We start from the raw sequence: 20,495 nt of genomic DNA on the forward strand, positions 1-20,495 counted from the left end.
GATTGGCTTAAAGTTGATGTGAAAGCCACTGATAAAAAGTTACCACACCTGTCTGCTCTGTACAATAAAAGCCACTACTGCTGCTTTCTATAGTGTTTATATTTTTCACAATTTTTTGAATGTTCACCTGTTGATGGATATTTGGATTATTTCCTAGTTTTTGGCTATTACAAATAAAGCTGCTATGAACATTTGTGTACACATTTTATATAGGCATATGGTAATATGGTCATTTGTCTTGGGTAACTACTTACTTAAGACTGGAATGACTGGATCATACAGTAGATAGATGCATAACTTCCTAACAAACTGCCGAAGTGTTTTCCAAAGTAGTTTTACCATTTTACGTTCCCAACAGCAGTGTATAAGAGAGTTCCAGTGCCTCCACATCCTCATCAACATTTTGTATAGTTAGTCTTTTCTTTTTTTTTTTTTTTTGAGACGGAGTCTTGCTCTGTCACCCAGGCTGGAGTGCAGTGGTGCAATCTCGGCTCACTGCAATCTCCACCTCTTGGGTTCATGCCATTCTCCTGCCTCAGCCTCCCGAGTAGCTGAGATTACAGGCGCCTGCCACCACGCCCAGCTAAATTTTTGTATTTTTAGTAGAGACAGGGTTTCACCATATTAGCCAGGATGGTCTTGACCTGACCTCGTGATCCGCCTGCCTTGGCCTTCCAAAGTGCTGAGATTACAGGCGTGAGCCACTGCGCCTGGCCTGGTTAGTCTTTTAAACTGAGACATTCTAATAGGTGTGTAGTGGTGTCTCACTGTGGTTTTAGTTTGCATTTTCTTGACGATTAATGAGACAGCATTTATTTTTCGACATGCTTATTTGCTGTCTATGTGTCTTTTGATGAAGTGTCTGCAAATCTTTTGTCCATTTTAAAATTGGGGTCCTTTTATTTTTGTATTTTGAAAGTTCTTTATGTGTTTTAGATACAAGTCTTTTACTTGAAATGTGATTTGCAAAGATTTTTCTCTCAGTCTATGGTTTTGTCACTATTACTTTCTTTTTCATAAATACCAATTTATTTCAATGTACTCTGCAGTGAATATTTTGCATTTAGTAGTAGAATTATAGTTTTATTGAGGGAACATAATATACAGAGATTTTATTGTTGCTTACTATTCAAAAATATTTCTTACTATATCACGATAATTCACTAGAATAAATATTAGATAGCATTTCCCTGGTCAAGAAATGTTTTATAACTCTTAAGTCTACTGTTAGATGAACAGCTTATAATTGTAGTAATAATATTTGTCTTCTACATACCTCACGTTTAATTTTTAACTTTGATTTTTAATTTTTTTATTTTTACTTTTATGGATACATAATAGTTGTACATATTTATGGGGTACACATGATACTTTAACATAGGCACACTCAATATCATTTTCAATTGTCTTTAGGAGAAAATAAGTTTAAAATTTTGATGAAGTCCAATTTAAATATTTTTTCTTTTATGTATCATGCTTTTGGGTCATATTTGCCTAACCTAAGGTCACTATTTTCTCCTATGTTTCCTTTATAAGTATTATAGCTTTAGACTTCACATTTGGTGTATGATCCACTTCAGTTAAATTTTGTATATAGTGTGATGTATGTATTGAAGTTATTTTTTTCAGAGTCAGGAAGAGATGGATATCCAGTAGTTCTAGTGCTATTTGTTTAAAAGGTTTTCCTTTTTCCACTGCATTGCCTCTGCACCTTTGTCAAACGTATGTGTTGATCATATATGCATAGGTCTATATCTGGACTTTATTTTTTTTCCATTTTTTTCCTGTCTTTACAACAGTACCATACAGAATTACTATTACTTCAGCTTTGTAATAAATCTTGAAATCAAGTAGTATAAGTCCTCTAATTTAGTTATTTTATTTTTTTTCCATAATTCTTTTGGCTATTGTAGGTCCTGTGCATTTCCACATGAATTTTACAATCAGCTAACCAAAAAAATTTTTGGTGGTATTTTGATTGGAATTATGTTGAATCTGTAGATAATTTGGAGAGAATTGACATAAAAATATTGATTTGTCTAATCCACAAGAATGACTTATTTATCTCTCCATTTATTTACGTCTTTAATTTCTCTCAGCAGTGTTTTATGATGTTCGACATACAGATTGTTTGCATCTTTTGTTAAATCTATCCCCAAGTATTTCATATATTTTATGCTATTATAAATGATATTTTTAAACTGTAAGTTCTGAGTATTTGTTGCCAGTATATAGAAATATAGGCTGGTCCAAATGCAGTGGTGTTTACAGCTAATTGACCACAACCAGTAACAAATTTCTTTGTTCTTTCTCCACTCCCACTGCATCACTTGACTAGAAAAAAGAAAGAAAGAAAGAAGGGAGGAAGGGGAAGGAAGGGGAAGGGGTTGCTTGTTATTTATTTTATATTCTGCAACCTTACTAAACTCACTTACTAGTTATAATAGCTTTTTGGTAGAATCCATAGAATTTTCCACATTTCTAATCATTTTATCTGTGGATAAAGAGAGTTCTACTTCCTTTTCATTGTAGATGCCTTTTATTAATTTTTCTTGCCTTATCAGATTTGAAAATCAATCAGTGTAATTTATGATATAATCATCTCAGTGGATGCAGAGACGGCATCAGACAAAAGCTAATTTATTCCTGATAAGAATTTCCAGTAAAATAGGAATCGAGTAAAATGTCCTTAGCCTGATAAAGAGGGCATCTATTTAAAAAAAAAAAAAAAACACCCTACAGCTAACATCTTACCTACTGGGGAAAGATCAAATGTTTTCCTGCTAAGATCAGGAAAAAGGGAGGGATATCTGTTCATATCACTTCTATTCACCATTGAATTGGCAGTTCTAGCCAGTCTAATAAGCAATAACTCCCCATTCTCCTTCCCCTCAGACTCTGGCAACCTCTAATCTACTTTCTGTCTCTAGGAGTTTGCCTATTCTAGGTACCTTATGTAAGTGGAAACACAATGTTGATCCTTTCACATTTGAAGCACAATGTCCTTAAGGTCCATCTATATTATAGTAGATATAAGAATTAAAAATCTTTTTATAGCTAAATAATATTCCACTGTAGGTATATACCATATTTTGTGTATCCATTCATCTGTTGAACAGTTGAATTATTTCCACCTTTTGGCTATTGTAAATAATGCTACTATGAACATGCGTGTACTGGCCATTTATACATCTTCTCTGGAAAATGTCTATTCAAGTCCTTTGACTTTTTTCTTTTTTTTTTTTTTTTTTTGAGACAGAGGTTCGCTCTGTCGCCCATGCTGGAGTGCAGTGGCACGATCTCGGTTCACTGCAACCTCCACCTCCCGAGTTCAAGCAATTCTTCTGCCTCAGCCTCCTGAGTAGCTGGGATTATAGGCATGCGCCCCCACACCCAGGTAATTTTTGTATTTTTAGTGGAGATGGGGTTTCACCATATTGGTCAGGCTGGTCTCGAACTCCTGACCTCAGGTGATCCACCCACCTTGGCCTCCTGAAGTGCTGGGATTACAGTTGTCCCAGCCTTTGACCATTTTTTAATTAGCTTGTTTAGTTTCTTTGTTGTTTAGTTGTTGGAGTTTATTATATATTCTGGATAGTAATCCTTTATCAGACATCACGTGCAAATATTTTCTTCCATTCTGTGGATTATCTTTCCACTCTCTTGAGTGAAAAAAGTTTAATTTTGATGAAGTGTAATTTCTCTGTTTTTTTCTTTTTATGCTTTCAATGACGTACTAAAGAAATCATTGCCTAATCCATGGTCATGAAGATTTTCACCTATGTTTTTATCTAAGAATGATATGGTTTTAGCTCTTAAATTTGAGTCTTTGATTCATTTTAAGCTTTTTTTTTAATATGAGGTATGATGAGGGTCCAGCTTTATTCTTTTGCATGTGAATATCCAGCTTTCCTAACATCATTTGTTGAGGAGACTGTTCTTTCCTCATTGAATGGTCTTGCCACCCTTGTTGAAGATCAATCCAACATATATGTGAGGATTTCTTTCTGGGCTTTCTGTTCTATTTCATTTTTCTATATGTCTATCATTATGCCACTACCACGGTTTCAATTACTGTAGCTTTATAGTAAGTTTTGAAATCAGGAAAAGTGAGTCTTTCAACTTTGTTACTTTTGAAGATTGTTTTGATTATTAGGGGTCCCTTGAGATTCTGTATGAATTTTATGATGGGTTTTTCTGTTTCTGTAAAAAATGGCATTGAGATACAGTCAATTGTTTCTTAAAGAGTTTTGAGGCCGGGTGCGGTGGCACACACCTGTAATCCCAGCACTTTGGGAGGCCGAGGCAGGTGGATCACGAGGCCAGGAGTTCAAGACCAGCCTGGCCAAGATGGTGAAACCCCATCTCTACTAAAAATACAAAATATTAGCCGGGCATGGTGGCACACACCTGTAATCCCAGCTACTCCAGAGGCTGAGGCAGAGAATTGCTTAAACCTGGAGGGGTGGAGGTTGCAATGAGCCGAGATCACACCACTGCACTCCAGCCTGGGTGACAGAGTGAGACTCCGTCACCAAAAAAAAAAAAAAAAAAAAGTTTTGAATAATAAAGTCTATTAATTTACCTATGAAGCTCCCATTTCTAGTTTTGTTTATTCCCTTGTCTAGACACAAAGCCATTCCTTTATGGTATCCTTTTCCTTTTACCTGAAAGACTTCCTTTAACTTTTACTGTAATACATATACTATTGATGAATTTTTTCAGGTTTTATATGTTTGAAAAGTATTTTACCTTCAGTTTTGAAAAATATTTTCACTGGGTATAGAATTCTGGGGTTGATGGTTGTTTTTGTTTTTTGTTTTGTTTCTTTCAGTACTTTAGAGATGTTGCCCAATTGTCTTCTCAGTTGCACTGTTTCTGATGAAAAGTCGGCTGTCATTGTTTCCTGCACATATTATGTCTTTTCTTTTCTCCAGCTGCTTTTCAGATTTTTTTTTATTATTAACTTTAAGTAATTTGGTTATGATGTGCCTTGGTGTAGTTTCTTCATGTTTCTTTTGCTTAATGTTTGTTAAGATTCTTGAATCAGTGGCTTTCTCATTTTCATCAAATTTGAAAAAATTTCAATGATTATTTCTTAAAGTAACTTTTCTTCCCCTCACCCCCACACCTCATTCCCAGACTCCAATTTCACTTACATTAGGCTGCAAAAGTTATCCCAGAGATAACTTTTTTTTTTTTTTGAGATGGAGTTTGACTCTTGTTGCCCAGACTGGAGTACAATGGTGCAATCTCAGCTCACTGCAACCTCTTCCTCCCAGGTTCAAGCAATTATCCTGCCTCAGCCTCCCAAGGAGCCGGGATTACGGGCATGTGCCACCATGCCCAGCTGATTTTTTTGTATTTAGTAGACATGTTTCACCATGTAGGTCAGGCTGGTCTCAAACTCCTGACTTCAGGTGATCCACCTGCCTTGGCCTCCCAGGTGCTAGGATTACAGGCATGAGCCACTGTGCTTGGTCCCCAGAGATAACTTTTACACCTCCTCACCTTGCTTAAGTCCAAAATGAGATCTCTGATCACAGTGGGGCTTCTGGGTTATCAAGATGGATAACCTACCTTGTCAGGTTCTGAATTACTTCATCATTTACATCTCTCACTTTCAGTTTCCTCTTTATTTCTGGTACCTAGAAACTTCTCTTTCTTTATTTCTTTCTTTCTGACATGCTTAGTAATGCTTTTGAACATACTTGTTATGTTTTACCTACTATCTCTAAGTATTTATATTGAGAGAACTTCAGGTTATCTTGATCTGTATCTCTAGAGATAGATAGCAGGGCCATGTCTCTGATGACAAGGACCTATTGGTAGAGCAAGGAGCAGGGTATTCATTCCAACCTGGGCATTCAGAAAAACCAATAAGTGTTCTATGTGTGTATGCATTTGGTAAGTATTTGAAAAAAGTCTATAGCCACTTCAGTTTAATAATTTGGAATTTTGAATTAGTCTTTTAGGAGTTAACTGATGATTACTAATCTTTAACACTACTGAGGGTGTCATAAATTACATCTAAATTTCTTTTTTTTTTGGTTAAATTCTTACTGTGGGAACCATTTGGCAACTCATAAAATATTTTATTTTTAATAGTCATCATTTTCAGTGAATTGTAATAAAATTCAATGGCTATTGTCTCGGAGATAGAGGACTATGCTGAACTACGTAGTGTGCCACAGTGGGGAAAAACCAGGCTTTATGGTGAGAATGACTGTGTTTAAATTCTGATTCTGATACAGATCAGAACTATAGTAAGATATCATCTCACCTCAGTTAAAATGGCTTTTATCCCAAAGACAGGGAATAACAAATGCTGGAGAGGATGTGGAGAAAAGGGAACCCTTGTACACTGTTATTGGGAATGTAAATTAGTACAATCACCATGGAGAACAGTGTAGAGGTTCCTTTAAAAACTAAAAATAGAGCTACCATATGATCCAGCAATCCCACTGCTGGGTATATACCCAAAAGGAGGGAAATCAGTATATCAAAGAGATATCTGTACTAACATATTTGTTGCAGCATTGTTCACAGTAGCCAAGATTTGGAAGCAACCTAAATGTCCGTCAATAGGCAAATGGATAAAGAAAACATGGTACATGTACACAAGAGTACTATTCAGCTACAAAAAAGAATTAGATCCTGTGATTTGCAACAACATGGATAGAACTGGAGGCCATTATGTTACATGAAATAAGTGAGGCACAGAACTACAAACGTCACATGTTCTCACTTAATTTGTAGAATGTAAAAATCAAAACAATTAAACACATGGAGATAGAGAGTAGAAGGATGATTACCAGAGGCTAGGGAGGGCAGTGGGGTGTGGGGGAAGGTGGAGTGGTTAGGGGGAAGGTGGAGTGGTTAATAGGTACAAAAAATATGGAAAGAGTGAATAATACTGGCCTTTGATAGCACAACAGGATGACTATAGTAAAAATCATTGTACATTTAAAAATAACACAAAGATTATAACTGGATTGTTTGTAACACAAAGGATAAGTGCTTGAGGGGACGGACACCCCACTTTCCATGAAGTAATTAATACCCATTGCATGCCTCTATCAAAATATCTCCCATATCCCATAAATATGTAGACCTACTATGTACTCAAAAAAAATTTTTTTAACTAAAAATAAGTAAATTATAATTCTAACACTTCTTAACAACTCATCATAATACTCAGGACAGAAAATATATTTAAATAAAAGTTACTAGACTGAAGAATACTTAGAGGCTTCTGAATTTCTGGTATATAACTGTTGAGCACTGATAATTCCATTTATTCATCCAATAAATATATACTTCAGATGCTTGTCATATGTAAGATAGTATGCTAGATGCTATAGGAAATACGAAGACATATGAAATAGAGTCTTTTACCCCTGGGAGTGTACAGCTCAGGTAGGGACCAGTGAGACAAATACACAAATGAGTGTAGCACAGCGCAATATGAGAGCAGTGACAAGTATGTTACAAAGAAAGCTGCCTACTGGGGCTATTACTTACTTCTGAGCAATCCAGCTTCTCACTTTGGTGTGGCAAGGAGTGTTTGAATGACAAGTAGCCCAAGCCATAGCCTAGGCAACACGTAAGACCTGTTTCTGAATCTCATAATCCAGTTGTTCTACCTCCACCCAATCGATGTGTAAAAATTTCTAGTTACTTTGATGTGTCCTCTTAGATTTAGCAAAGGGAACCTCTACAAGGACAGTATTTGTAGAATACAAGAGAAGTTCCAGAGGCACATCTACAGGTTATGAGAACAAATTTATACATAAAGTGTTAACCACAATACCTGGGATTTTCTAAAAAATCTGATAATATAGAATAATATGGGGGAAACACATAAGCAGTTTTCTCTCTCAAAATTGGAGATGACTCTGAAGAGGACAGTTGGAGAGGCAAGTATAAAATCTGAGGAACAGATAAGAAGAAATGATAACCATTCACCAACAACTACCAAACATACAAGAAGCTATGACCATGATAAATTTGGGAAAATTCATCCTGAGCCACATGCCCAAGCCAGCCCATCTGTCAGGATGGTCAGGGAGAGCTGTGAGTAAGGGAAAGAACACACAACAGGTGCCAAGATCCCTGTATTTGATGGCCTTTCATATCTGCTACAGTCTGTTTTACAACAGAGCTGTTTACCCTCTTTTATAATAAACTGTATTTGTGATCAAAGGGCTTCCAGCTGTGATTGCTTTTAGAAGGTCCGTTTTTTATGTGTACATAGTGGCATAACAAGTCATTCCTGCCCAGCCAGTCAATTTCAGGCTCAGATTGGGCCAGCCATTTTGTGGATGAGCTATGTCTTTTTCTTTAATTTTTGCTGTAGACAATAAGTATTTTATGCCTGGAAAGATAATTTATTTAACATATGCTTATTAAACACCTCCCAAAACTAGGCAGTATGTGGAATACAGAGATATATAATATAGACAAGTTCCCTGCCTTTGTGGAGCTTACAGTGTCATGGGGTAGTTTAGCATTAAATAAATAATTATGTGATAATTAATTACAATTATGGTAAGTGCTTTAAAGGGAAAGTACAGAATGTTGTGAGAAACTTTAATTTGAAAGGATGAAGTCAGGAAAGTAAGGTCAAATTAAAATTTTAAACATCTTGTGCATTTCCCCCATTTAAAATATAGAAAGGTAAGATTACTCTCATAGTTGGTTGATTACATTCAAGAGATATCTAAATTTGAAAAGATAGACTTATCCACAGAGGCATAGGATTCTTAGGAGTTTAATCCTTGGCTAGGTGTGGTGGCTCATGCCTGTAATCCTAGCACTTTGGAAGGCCAAGGCAGGCAGATCACTTGAGGTCAGGAGTTCGAGACCAGCCTGGCTAATATGGTGAAACCCCATCTCTACTAAAAATACAAAAATTAGCTGGGCGTGATTTCGGGTGCGTGTAATCCCAGCTACTCGGGAGGCTGAGGCAGGAGAATCACTTGAACCCAGGAGGCTGAAGGTGCAGTGAGTGGAGATCGTACCACTGCCCTCCAGCCTGGGTGACAGAGCAAGACTCCCCCTCAAAAAAAAAAAAAAAAAGAAGTTTAATCCTTTCATCGATGACTGAAAGGGTAGACATTATCAGGTTTAACATGGTTTTTCATATTTTGTAGTATAACAATTACCTTCAGGCCAGCAACATCTAATTCTTTCTAATTTTTATTTGAAAGATTAGGAAGCAATGAAATGTTCCTATTCATACCAGAGCTTTTAGGAATTAGTTGAATTATTGGAACTAGAAGATGTATTAGGCTTCAGGAATAAGGCCAGTCTTGATTAGGTATCTCACCTAAGAGAATGCTGAGCATATATTCAGCCTTGAGTAAGCATATATTGGGGAGACAAAAAAGTGAGAAATTAACTATATGAAATTTCCAGTTTTATAGGTCACAAATATTGGTGGCTTTATATGGTTCTGCCTAATAAATAAATGACCAAAAAGGGAACCTACACTCTAGTGTAGACAGGTGTGGGTATTTATTATTAAAGCTAAGTATATGTATATTGGCTATACTTCTGAATATAACAAATGGGAAATTCTGTTCATGAATTAACTTTTAATTTTAAATGAATTCGTGATTTAAATATGGGCAGATGGTATAATCATTTCAGAAGCTAAAAATATTCTAAGAGATTTTCAACTTAGATAACTTTTGTTATTCACACTTCATGAGTGTGAATGTAATGGGGAAATACTAAATTGGTAACCAGAGCTTTAGTGGTGTGGTGTGGTGTGGTGTGGTATGGAATGAGGTTAACCAGAGTATTTTGCTTTGGGCCTCTTTCTACACTGACCCAGGGATTACTTCCTAGTCTTTGTTCTCCCTCCCAGTCCTTAGTTCCAATACTGACAGTCTCCAAGTTTATCTCAGAAAAATCAGGAGAAAAGGAGAAGAGAACTAATAATGAAAATGAACTAAGTGCCAGGTCCTTTGCTAGATAGTTTGTATATTATTGCACTTAATTCTCACAGTGACCCTATAAGACAAATATTATTTCTGTTTTGCAAGTGAGGAAACTGAGACCTGGAGAAGTTAAATAACTTATACAAGGTCACACAGTTTGTAGAGTTAGGATTCAAACATTCTTATTTCCACTATGTACCATGCTGTTCATCTTATTGTTTGTTTGCTTATTTATGTCCTATACACTTTAAAAGTCTCTTATTTAATTATAAGTTCATATAGGAATAAAAAAGAGATTACCATTAGTTTTTTTTCTCTTTTTTTCAAAAAAAAAGTAATATGTCAAAAAATATTTGAATCTTTTTCTTTAAGGATGAACGTGAAGCCAGAGAAAATGTGAAGAGAGAGCAAGATGAGGCCTATCGCCTTTCACTTGAGGCTGACAGAGCAAAGGTAGGCTTGGTCAAGTACTTCTGGGATAAAGAACTCAATTGTTCATTATTTAAATGCCAACCTTTATCACTTTGATCCCTAAAAATACTGGGTTTGCAATAGAGAAAGCTAGATTTAGTTAACAGAAAGAATATAATCCTATCCATGGTTATTAAAGCATGGTTCATTTTGACAAAATAAAATTTGTTTCATGAAAAATGAGAACAAAGATGAACCTAGTATCTATCTCATTTGTTTCTTAGTTGGTCTATGATAGAAACCAGCAATTTTTGGAAAGCTCTTTAGGTGATTCTCATGTGCAGTCAGGGTTGGGAACTATTGATTTATTGAATACTACTTAAGCACCTGCTTCTGTGTTGAGCTTTGAAGGAGAGAGAAGTGAATAGGCCACAGTTTCTGCTCTCAAAGGAAGTTTCACAATGTGGTAGAGTTGATTAAGTAAAGAACACAAGTAGCTGTAACATAAGCCAAGAATCCTAAATGTCCTAAGGGAAGCACTGAGTTCTGTGAGAGTTCAGTGAGTAGGAGTTTCAGTGGAAATTTTTTTCCAGGTTTTTTTTGGAGAGCCAGGGAGTGGGACTGTACTGGGAATGTTTCAAAGAAGAGATGGTATATGTGAACTGGACAGAGAAAGAGCAGTAGGAGGGAAGAGGAAACAGTATAAGCTAGCATCAAGGGTCCAGAATGCATGGAGGATGGATAGAGGCTGATTAAATAGCTCTAGATTTGGGTACAGGGTAGATAGAAAAGGTCAGAAAGGAAGACCAAAGGATGTCCTGCAGGATCTTGAATGCCACTTTACCCAGAGCTATCAAAGGTATTTGAATAGGAACCTAACATTATCAGAGACCTATGCTTTGTTTTTGCTTTCATTTCCATTCTTGTTCTAGAAACATTTCCGTTACCACAATATACCTCTGAGTCATGTTGACAATGAGCCTTTGAATGTCACATACTCTTTCTTTCCTCTTTTCTTTTTTCTCTTTCCTTATTTCTCTCTTTCTTTGTAAACAAGTATGTGTTAAGTGCTTGTTCCTTTTCTGTTTTATCAACAGAGGGAAGCTCACGAGAGAGAGATGGCAGAACAGTTTCGTTTGGAGCAGATTCGCAAAGAACAAGAAGAGGAACGTGAGGTGGGGCATAATTTTAAGAAAAGTTATTCAAAAGCTGGGTTGTATTTCCACTGTATTTGATACTGAAGCTGTTAATCTTTCTTTCTTTCTTTCTTTCTTTCTTTCTTTCTTTCTTTCTTTCTTTCTTTCTTTCTTTCTTTCTTTCTTTCTTTTTTTTGAGATAGAGTCTTCGCTCTGTCACCCAGGCTGGAGTGCAGTGGCACCATCTGGGCTCACTGTAGCACCATCTCGGCACGTTGTAGCCTCCACCTCCCAGGTTCAAGTGATTCTCCTGCCTCAGCCTCCCAAGTAGCTGGGTTGACAGGTGCACACCACCATGCCTGGCTAATTTTTGTATTTTTAGTAGAGACAGGGTTTCACCATGTTGGCCATGCTGGTCTCGAACTCCTGACCTGAAGTGATCCACCTGCCTTGGCCTTCCAAAGTGCTGGCATTACAGGCGTGAGCCACCGCACCCAGCTGCAAAACTGTTAATATTTCTTACAACTTATTTCTCTCTACTTTTCCTAGACTCATTTTAGTATGGAAGACCTAACGTTTCCTTAATTATTCCTGATCTGTTGTATGGAACTCTTAGAAAACTTGATCTTGTACTAGATTCATGATTTTCTATAATCTTTGCCTTTTGTTGCCAACAAATATTTGTTGGCAAATATTTCTCATCCTTCCTGGATATTGTTTCACCCTAAGAATAGAAAGATTGTATCTCTTCTCCCTTCCACAGTCTTCACTTTACCCACCAAAAGATACTGTGAGTTACTTTTGTAACATCTTGCATTGAGCTCCCAAATATGGGAAATTCATTTAGCTTCATTGATTTTTTCCGTGAGTTCATGTCATGTCCATAGCAATATAGAGGATTTTTCTTCATTCACTCATTTTGTAAACATTTTTGGGATATGTACTATGTGCTCCAAATCTGTTAGGGAACAGTGATGCAGACATGGATCCTGCTCTCCAGGAGTTCCTACTCTTATAAAAATAGAATTATAATACTGTATGTAAACGTTATTATAGAGGTATGCCTAAGGTGCAGTAGGCACAAACAGAATGGGGGTCAAATGACTTCCTAGGCTGGCTTCATAGAAAAGAACATTCAGAACTTTTTTTCAGATGTAGGATTAATGGCAAGATTCACTTATAAAAAGAGGAAGCCCTCTAACAAGCAATGGAAAGGCCTGAAGGGCCCTAACTGGGGTTGAGGAAAACTCTGTTAGTTATTACTCTCAGTCAAAGTATGACACCACTTTCACTTGTTTAACAAATGTTTTTTGAAGAAGACCTGTGCTGAGCACTGCCAGGGAAACAAAGGATAATAAAACGTTTTCTGCCTATAAGAAGATATTACATCTTAGAGGGAATATACAGCCTGTCTAGGAGTAACAGCAAATCAAGAAAAAATGTGCTAAATGACATAGAAATAAAAGCAAAATACTTAGAGAGTTCAAGGCCAAAGGAAAAATCTTTTACAGCTGAGATAATCAGACAATGTACAGATGAAGTAATATTTGAGTCAGGTCTTAAAAGATAAGTGAAACTTAACTGTTCGGAAATCAAAGTTTATTCATGTCAAAACTGTTGTGAGTATCTATCACATATATACAAGATATTATGCCTGACAAACCCTAGTCTGCACTCTGAGGACTGTCAATAATGGAAGGTAGAAAATATTTTGCTGAATGTCTTCTGTGTATTAAATAGTTTGCTAGCTGCTTTACGTATGCTTATCAATTAACCATTAAAACAAGCTACAAGGTTAGAGATTTATCTTTATAAGTGAAAAAAACTGAAGTTCATTGAGGAGTTACACATACAAAAATGAGAACAGCTGAGATTCTCATCCAGGACTTTATGACTATAAAGCTCTTTCTCATACTCCATTCCAGTACAAAACCCTATATCATTGTGTCCACAGGAGTCATATATGCCAAGTTTCACAAAAGTTTAGATAAGGGAGAAATTAGTCACTATCCTTTTAGGCTATTTCAAGAAATATAGTTTAGGATTCTTGCTCCTTTATGCTGTCGTTCACACATGCACACACTCTCTCGCTCTGTGTGTGTTTGTGTGTGTATTAGTGTATCGTCAACCATACTGGCTTGCTAAAATGTCAAGGGTACACAATTAACTCAATGTTCTGGATCTAAAGCTTGGCAGCGTATGTAATTTCATCTGATGATTTATCTAATTTACCATGAGCTGAAACTTTCTTTCTTTCTAAATGTAGATAAAAGCCCATCATCTTACAGAAGACTCTATAAACATAATTCAGTATATGCATTCCAGCTGTTAACATGTGAGAGGTTGGGGTACAGTGGGGGAGAGGACAGGCCATATTTTGCACCTAGTCATTACTTAAACTTTTCTATTGATATGCTCCCATAAAATGCAAGTTTGGATAATACTATGCACTCTATTCTCCCTTAACCAAGTGTCACAAAGGCTCTTAAAATCCCACCATTAAGAAATGGTTTATTTTCATTTAGTCCAATCTTATCCAAACTTATTTGCCCCTTTTTTAAATGGAACAACAATTAACATATCATGGCACCCTAGTGTATCACAAACCACTGTTTGGGAAAAGCTGGTATTGTGCAACCTCTGAAGAAACTGAGACCCAGAAAGATTATATGGTTTACCTATGGTCACCAAACTGGTTGAACACCTAATCTGGATCAGAAGCCGGGTCACCTGACTTTTCTCAGCAACACTACCTGTCTTCTAACTGGAAATCCTAACCCATATAATTACATTGAGAAACAAGAGTGGTTTTATTGTTTTGATTATCTTCAATATTCTAAGATCCTTTAGAAAAAAGAAGCATTGAACAGTAAAATCACCTTGGTTGCATGGAAATTCCTTAATGGTTAGCCTCATTTTGCTGTGTGATAACTGTTGGAGTGAAATCAAACATCTAGAAAAGTATATTGATCTGGTCATTGGCCCTAATAAGGAGAAAGGCTGTAAGACTATTCTGAGGGAAAAACAACAGCAAAGATCTCCCATTTTATTAATTTATATATGTACTTATTCTTTCCAAAATCAGTTTCAAGAAACCTACATGAATACATGCAATTCAAAGGGATTAAGAAAGAGTAGATATAGAAATAAAGGAAAAGGACAAAGGAAGATAATGCCAAAGATAAGACTAACATGTTGACAACAGATAATCTAGCACAAGCACCAAATCCATGTGATAGGGTGCTGTACATTTGTTCCATAAAATCTGTTCTATACTTATCTTGGGCCAAAACAAAGGAAAATATGATAGTTTACAAGTTTTACTTTGTGCGTAACATCAGATCTAAAGGCTAGTTTCTCAGAATTTTTCCACATTTTCTAGCACTGAGATTTTAGAGCAACGTTTCCTATATTCCTGTTCAAGAGGAAGCTGTGCAGTGTAGTGAATACTAACCCCAACTATATCTAATAGCTACTGTGACAATGGCAAGTTATGTGTGACAATGGCAAGTTATGTATGACAGCTCCTTAAAACTTTTTAAATGTAATTCTAAATCATAAGGCTAAAGTACAATATAGTAAAATCATCCCTGCAAAGGCCCAAATACTACATTTTTTCTGATTAAGGGATGGACTTTATAGTAACTAGAGAAATGCGTGAAATATATACACTCCAAGAAAGCCTTCCTGAGTACTGCCTTTTTCTACTGAGTTTTTGGTAAGCAGAGAAATTTTCAGCTAAGGTTTTTGAGTCTCAGATCTTTTATTCACTCAATATTTAGCAAATATTTAGTTAATCTCCTTCTGTGTGCAAATTGTTAAATCAGGTGCTGTGGACATTATGCTGTAGGTGCGAGGCATAGTCCAGCCCTCAAGGAGCTTACTGTCTAATGCAAGAGGGTAGACAAATGCAAAATCACTACAGGAAAAGATACCATACATTATAAAAACCACTAAAATAGCACAGGATGTTTATTTGGAGGAAGCTGATATCTAACTAGGAAGGCAACAAGAAAGACTTCACGGTGCGCCCGTAGAGATGTGAATTTAAAAAAAAAAAAGACTTCGCAGACTTTGATGGTTAAAGATGAAGTAGAAGAGCATTTTGTCTGGACTAATGAATAGATGGATGGATGGTTGGATGGACACCAAAGGGAAGTGCAAGAGTAGTCATGAACAAAAGGGGAATGGCACAGGGCTTGCTCAGGGAACAGTAAATGAACAAACTTAGAACACAGTCGAATTATTAGAGCTATGGCTAAAAGGCCTGAATTTTGGCGAATCATGGGTGAAGTAGAATAGATACTAAGCTATTCCCTTTTGCTGATGGTTCTCTAGAAAGAAAAGTTAATTTTTGCCTGTCTACCCAAACTGTTTCCTTTTATGCCTTCATGCCACCTTAAGTAGAAAATATTAAGTAATGTTAATGACTACTAAGTGGGAAAACAGAAGAACATGGAATTAGAAACCTTGGCACTTCCTCTTCAGTTTTCTGTTTCACTTCACAACCACTCTACAAAATTGGTAATATGGTTTGACTCTGTGTCCCCACCCAAATCTAATATCAAATTGTAATCCCCACATGTTGAAGGAAGGGCCTGCTGGAAAGTGATTGGATCATGGGAGCGCTGTTTCCCCTTGCTGTTCTCATGATGGAGTTCTCACAAGATCTGATGGATTAAAAATGTGGCACTTCCTCCGTTGTTCTCTCTCTCTCTCCCCTGCCACCATGTGAAGAAGGGCTTTGCTTCCCCTTCGCCTTCCACCATGATTGTAAGTTTCTTGAGGCCTCCCAGTCTCCTTCCTGTTAAGCCTGTGAGTCAATTAAACCTCTTTTCTTAATAAATTACCCAGTCTCAGGTCGTTTTTTTGTTTTTTTGGTGTTTTTTTTTGTTTTTTGTTTTTGTTTTGTTTTGTTTTTTGAGACAGTCTCGCTCTGTTGCCCAGGCTGGGGTGCAGTGGTGCAGTAGCACAATCTCGGCTCACTGCAACCTCTGCCTCCTGGGTTCAAGTGATTCCCCTGCCTCAGCCTCCTGAGTAGCTGGGACTACAGGCACCTGCCACCACGCCCAGCTAATTTTTTATATTTTTAGTAGAGACGGGGTTTCACCGTGTTAGCCAGGATGGTCTTGATCTCCTGACCTCCTGATCTGCCTGCCTTGGCCTCCCACAGTGCTGGGATTACAGGCGTGAGCCACCGCGCCCAGCCTCAGGTAGTTCTTTATAGCAGTGTGCAAACAGACTAATACAATTGGTAAGGATGATATTATTATTACTGTTTTACAGAGGATGAAAGTAAGATCATAGCAGGATTTAAAAACCTATTTTTGGCCAAACACAGTGGCACATACCTGTAATCCCAGCTACTTGGGAGGCCGAGGTGGGAGGATCAGTTGAGCCTAGGAGTTCAAGGCCAGCCAGAGCAACATGGCAAGACCCTATCTCTATTTAAAAAAATAATAATAATAATAATTTCTTTTTTTTTATTATACTTTAAGTTCTAGGGTACATGTGCACAACATGCAGGTTTGTTACATATTTATACATGTGCCATGCTGGTGTGCTGCACCCATTAACTCGTCATTTACATTAGGTATATCTCCTAATGCTATCCCTCCCCCCTCCCCCCACCCCACGACAGGCCCCGGTGTGTGATGTTCCCCTTCCTGTGTCCAAGTGTTCTCATTGTTCAATTCCCACCTATCAGTGAGAACATGTGGTGTTTGGTTAAAAAAAACAATAGTTTTAAAAAGATATTTTTAAGCCTACTTTTAAATTTTTACCTAATGTATAAGCCTGATAAAAGCAGAACCAGAGCTTCTATCCAGTATTCATTCTACTTATTAATCCAAATTCAAAGAATGAAGGTGGGACCATAAATTGGTTATTAAGGTAAAACTGCTCTTTATAATTTGTATTTTTATCTTATGTAAGTTGCTTTTGTCCACACTGGGCCATAATAATAATCATCCCTGTCATCATCATCATTGGCATTATCACCACTATCGCACAATTAATATGTGCTAAACTCAGTGGTGATCACTTTATAGGCATTAATTATCTTATTGAATTTTTACAATTCAATAAGGTAGGTGCCAATACATAAATATACTTTATTATAATTATGGAGACTATATATATATGTATATCCACTATTTCTTCAGTACTTTCAGTTTGAAGTGTTCCGTTGTTCTCATGAACCATTAAAACAGTCCAGAAATTCTAGCTTCATGGTGTCCAAATCACAGCCTACAGACTGTTCTTTATATCCAGAAGCAAGCAAAAATCATCTATTTGAATTTTGATTTAGGAAATATGATCATTTGCCTTATTTACTTTATCCAGAAATGAGGTCATAGTAGTAGAGTAGTAAAAGCTATCCATACTCTCCAGGTTGCCAGGAACAGAGATTGACTGCAGAATCGGGTCAAATCAACTGTCTCTATATGGGATCCATTCTACTCCTTTGGTGATCTCATCGAGTATTATGACTATTATATTGACTATATTATATGACTATATTATATTGTCTATACGTTTGACTCCCAGATTTATATTTCCAGCTCCTCCCTTTCCCTGAACTCCAGACTTGAATATCTAACTGCTGGCCCATCATGTCTACTTAGATGTCTCATATACATCAGAAACTTAATATGTTTTAAATTGCACAACTGATCCTACCCTCCCCACCCAAACCTGCTCTTTCTGCAGTCTTCCCTATCTCAGTAAATGGAAAATCTTTCCAGTTGTTAGAGCCAGAAACCTTGGAATTATCCTTGACTTATCTCGTTTACATCCATATTTAATGAGTAAATCCTGTGGGCTCTGCAAATATATGCAGAACTTAAATGTTTAACTCCACCACTATCACCCTCATCTAAGCCACCATTGTCTGTTATCTGGATTACTTTAGTAGCCTCCCAACTTGATTCCACATCTCCATTTTTGCCTTTCCTATAGTCTTAATAAATCCTTTAAAAATCATTTGTCACATCATGTCACTTCAAAAACTTGCAGTGGCTTACATCTCAAAATAAAACCTGAATTCTTACAGTAATTCTAATCAAATATCTACAAGATTTTCTATAGAGATTGATAAACTGATTCTTAAATTTATATGAAAAAGCAATAGAACTGGAATAGTCTAAACAATTTTGAAAAAGAAAACAAAGTTGGACGTTACTAGAGTGCAGGACTTACTATAATCAAGACGTAGTGGTATTTACAAAAAAAATGGACCCATGAATCAATGGAGTCCAGAAATAGACCCACACATATATGGTCAATTGATTTTCAACAGAGATACAAAGGCAATTCAATGGGGAAAGGATAGTCTTTTCAACACATGATGCTGCAACAATTGAATATTTATATCCAAAAAAAATCCCATAGAAAACCAGTTTTAAAATGCTTCAATTCATATATTGCATCACAAGCAAAAATTAACTCAAAATGGGTAATAGACCTAAATGTAAAATCTAAAACTATTCAAGTCCCAGAAGAAAACATAGGAGAAAATCTTCATGACCTTGAGTCAGGCAAAGATTTCTGAGATCTGACACCAAAGACACAACCTATAAAATAACAAATATGTAAATTAGACTTTATCAAAATTAGAAACTTCTACTATTTGTAAAATACTGCTAGGAAATTGAAAAAACAAGCCACAGACAAGGGGAAAATCATATATCTGATGTCCAGAATACAAAAAGAACTCTCAAAACTCAATAATAAGAAAGCAACCCAAGTATTAAAATGAGCAAAATATTTAAAAGATACTTCATCAAAGAAAATATACAGAAGGCAAATAAGTGCATCAAAATATGCTCAAAATTTTTAGCCATTAGGGAGATACAAATTAAAACCACAATATATGTACACCTTTTAGAAGACTTTTTAAAAGAAAAAGGGACAATACCAAGTACTGGCAAAGATGAGGAGCAACTGAACTCTTACACATTAATGACGGGAATGCTAAATAGTACATCCACTTTGGAAATTAGCTTGAAACTTTCTTGTAAAGTTAAACATGCATATACCATATGACCCGGCAGTCACACTCCTAGGTATGTATTTACACAAGTGAAATGAAAGTAACAGTAAACTGCTTTCACATAAAGCAGTTTACATTCCTATAAAAATATGTATGAAAATGTTTTTGGCAGCTTTATTTGTAGTCATCTAAACCTGGAAACAGCTCAGGTGTCCCTCAACTGGAGAAGGGGTCATCAAACTGTATGTGTATCTATACAATGGAATACTACTCAGCAATAAATAGGAACAAACTACTGATATATTCAACAACATGGATGAATCTCAAATATATTATGCTAAATGAAGGAAGTCATTTATGTAACATTTATGGTTACATTTATATAACATTCTGGAAAACACAAAACTAGGATCAGAATAAAGATTAGAGGTTAGGAGCTAGGGATGAAGAAATTTGAACGGGGAGAGAGGTAATAGAACTCTTCTTTGTTGGTGATGGTACTTATGCAAATATATGCATTTGTCAAAACTCACAGAACTGTACATTTAAAAGGATAGAGTTTGCTGTATATAAATTATACCTTAATTTTAAAATAGGAAAATAATTATTAATTGTCCTTCCCAAAGCCATATATGATCTAATCACCCCTCTCCTTTGTTTCCACTGTAACTTTAACTCCTACCCCTCTCCCCTTGCTCATTCTGTTCCCGCCACATTGGCTGCCTTGCTATTCTTCAGTCAAGCCAGGCACCTGGGCCTTGCTACTTACTGTGACTCCTGCCTATAATATACTTCTTTTAGATCTAAATATCCATGTGGAACCCTCTTTCCTTTAGACCTTTGCTTACTGAGGTTTACAGTATTTAAAATTTTACCCCTCCCCCCACCTTCTACCAGCATTCCCTGCACTCCCTCCATAGCACTCACCACTTTGTGAAAAATGATATAGTCTTGTATCACCTAAGGATGGGAAAATGTGTCATTGGCAATTCCGTTGATGTGCAAACA

The 20,495-nt window shown here is 36.5% G+C and overlaps 1 protein-coding gene across 4 annotated transcripts in view; it reads left to right on the plus strand.

The window, feature by feature from the left end:
• The window catches only part of FAF1 (Fas associated factor 1), a 520,728-nt gene that overhangs the window by 459,896 nt on the left and 40,337 nt on the right, over nucleotides 1-20,495 (plus strand). For all 4 annotated transcript variants that reach the window (XM_001137725.6, XM_054666796.2, XM_063780489.1 and 1 more), the window contains 2 exons: nucleotides 10,320-10,400; nucleotides 11,456-11,533. In XM_001137725.6, coding sequence (XP_001137725.1) covers nucleotides 10,320-10,400; nucleotides 11,456-11,533 — 159 coding nt within the window. The remainder of the gene's footprint in view (nucleotides 1-10,319; nucleotides 10,401-11,455; nucleotides 11,534-20,495) is intronic.

The sequence above is a fragment of the Pan troglodytes genome, chromosome 1 (assembly GCF_028858775.2).
Source record: "Pan troglodytes isolate AG18354 chromosome 1, NHGRI_mPanTro3-v2.0_pri, whole genome shotgun sequence".
NCBI lineage: Eukaryota > Metazoa > Chordata > Mammalia > Primates > Hominidae > Pan > Pan troglodytes.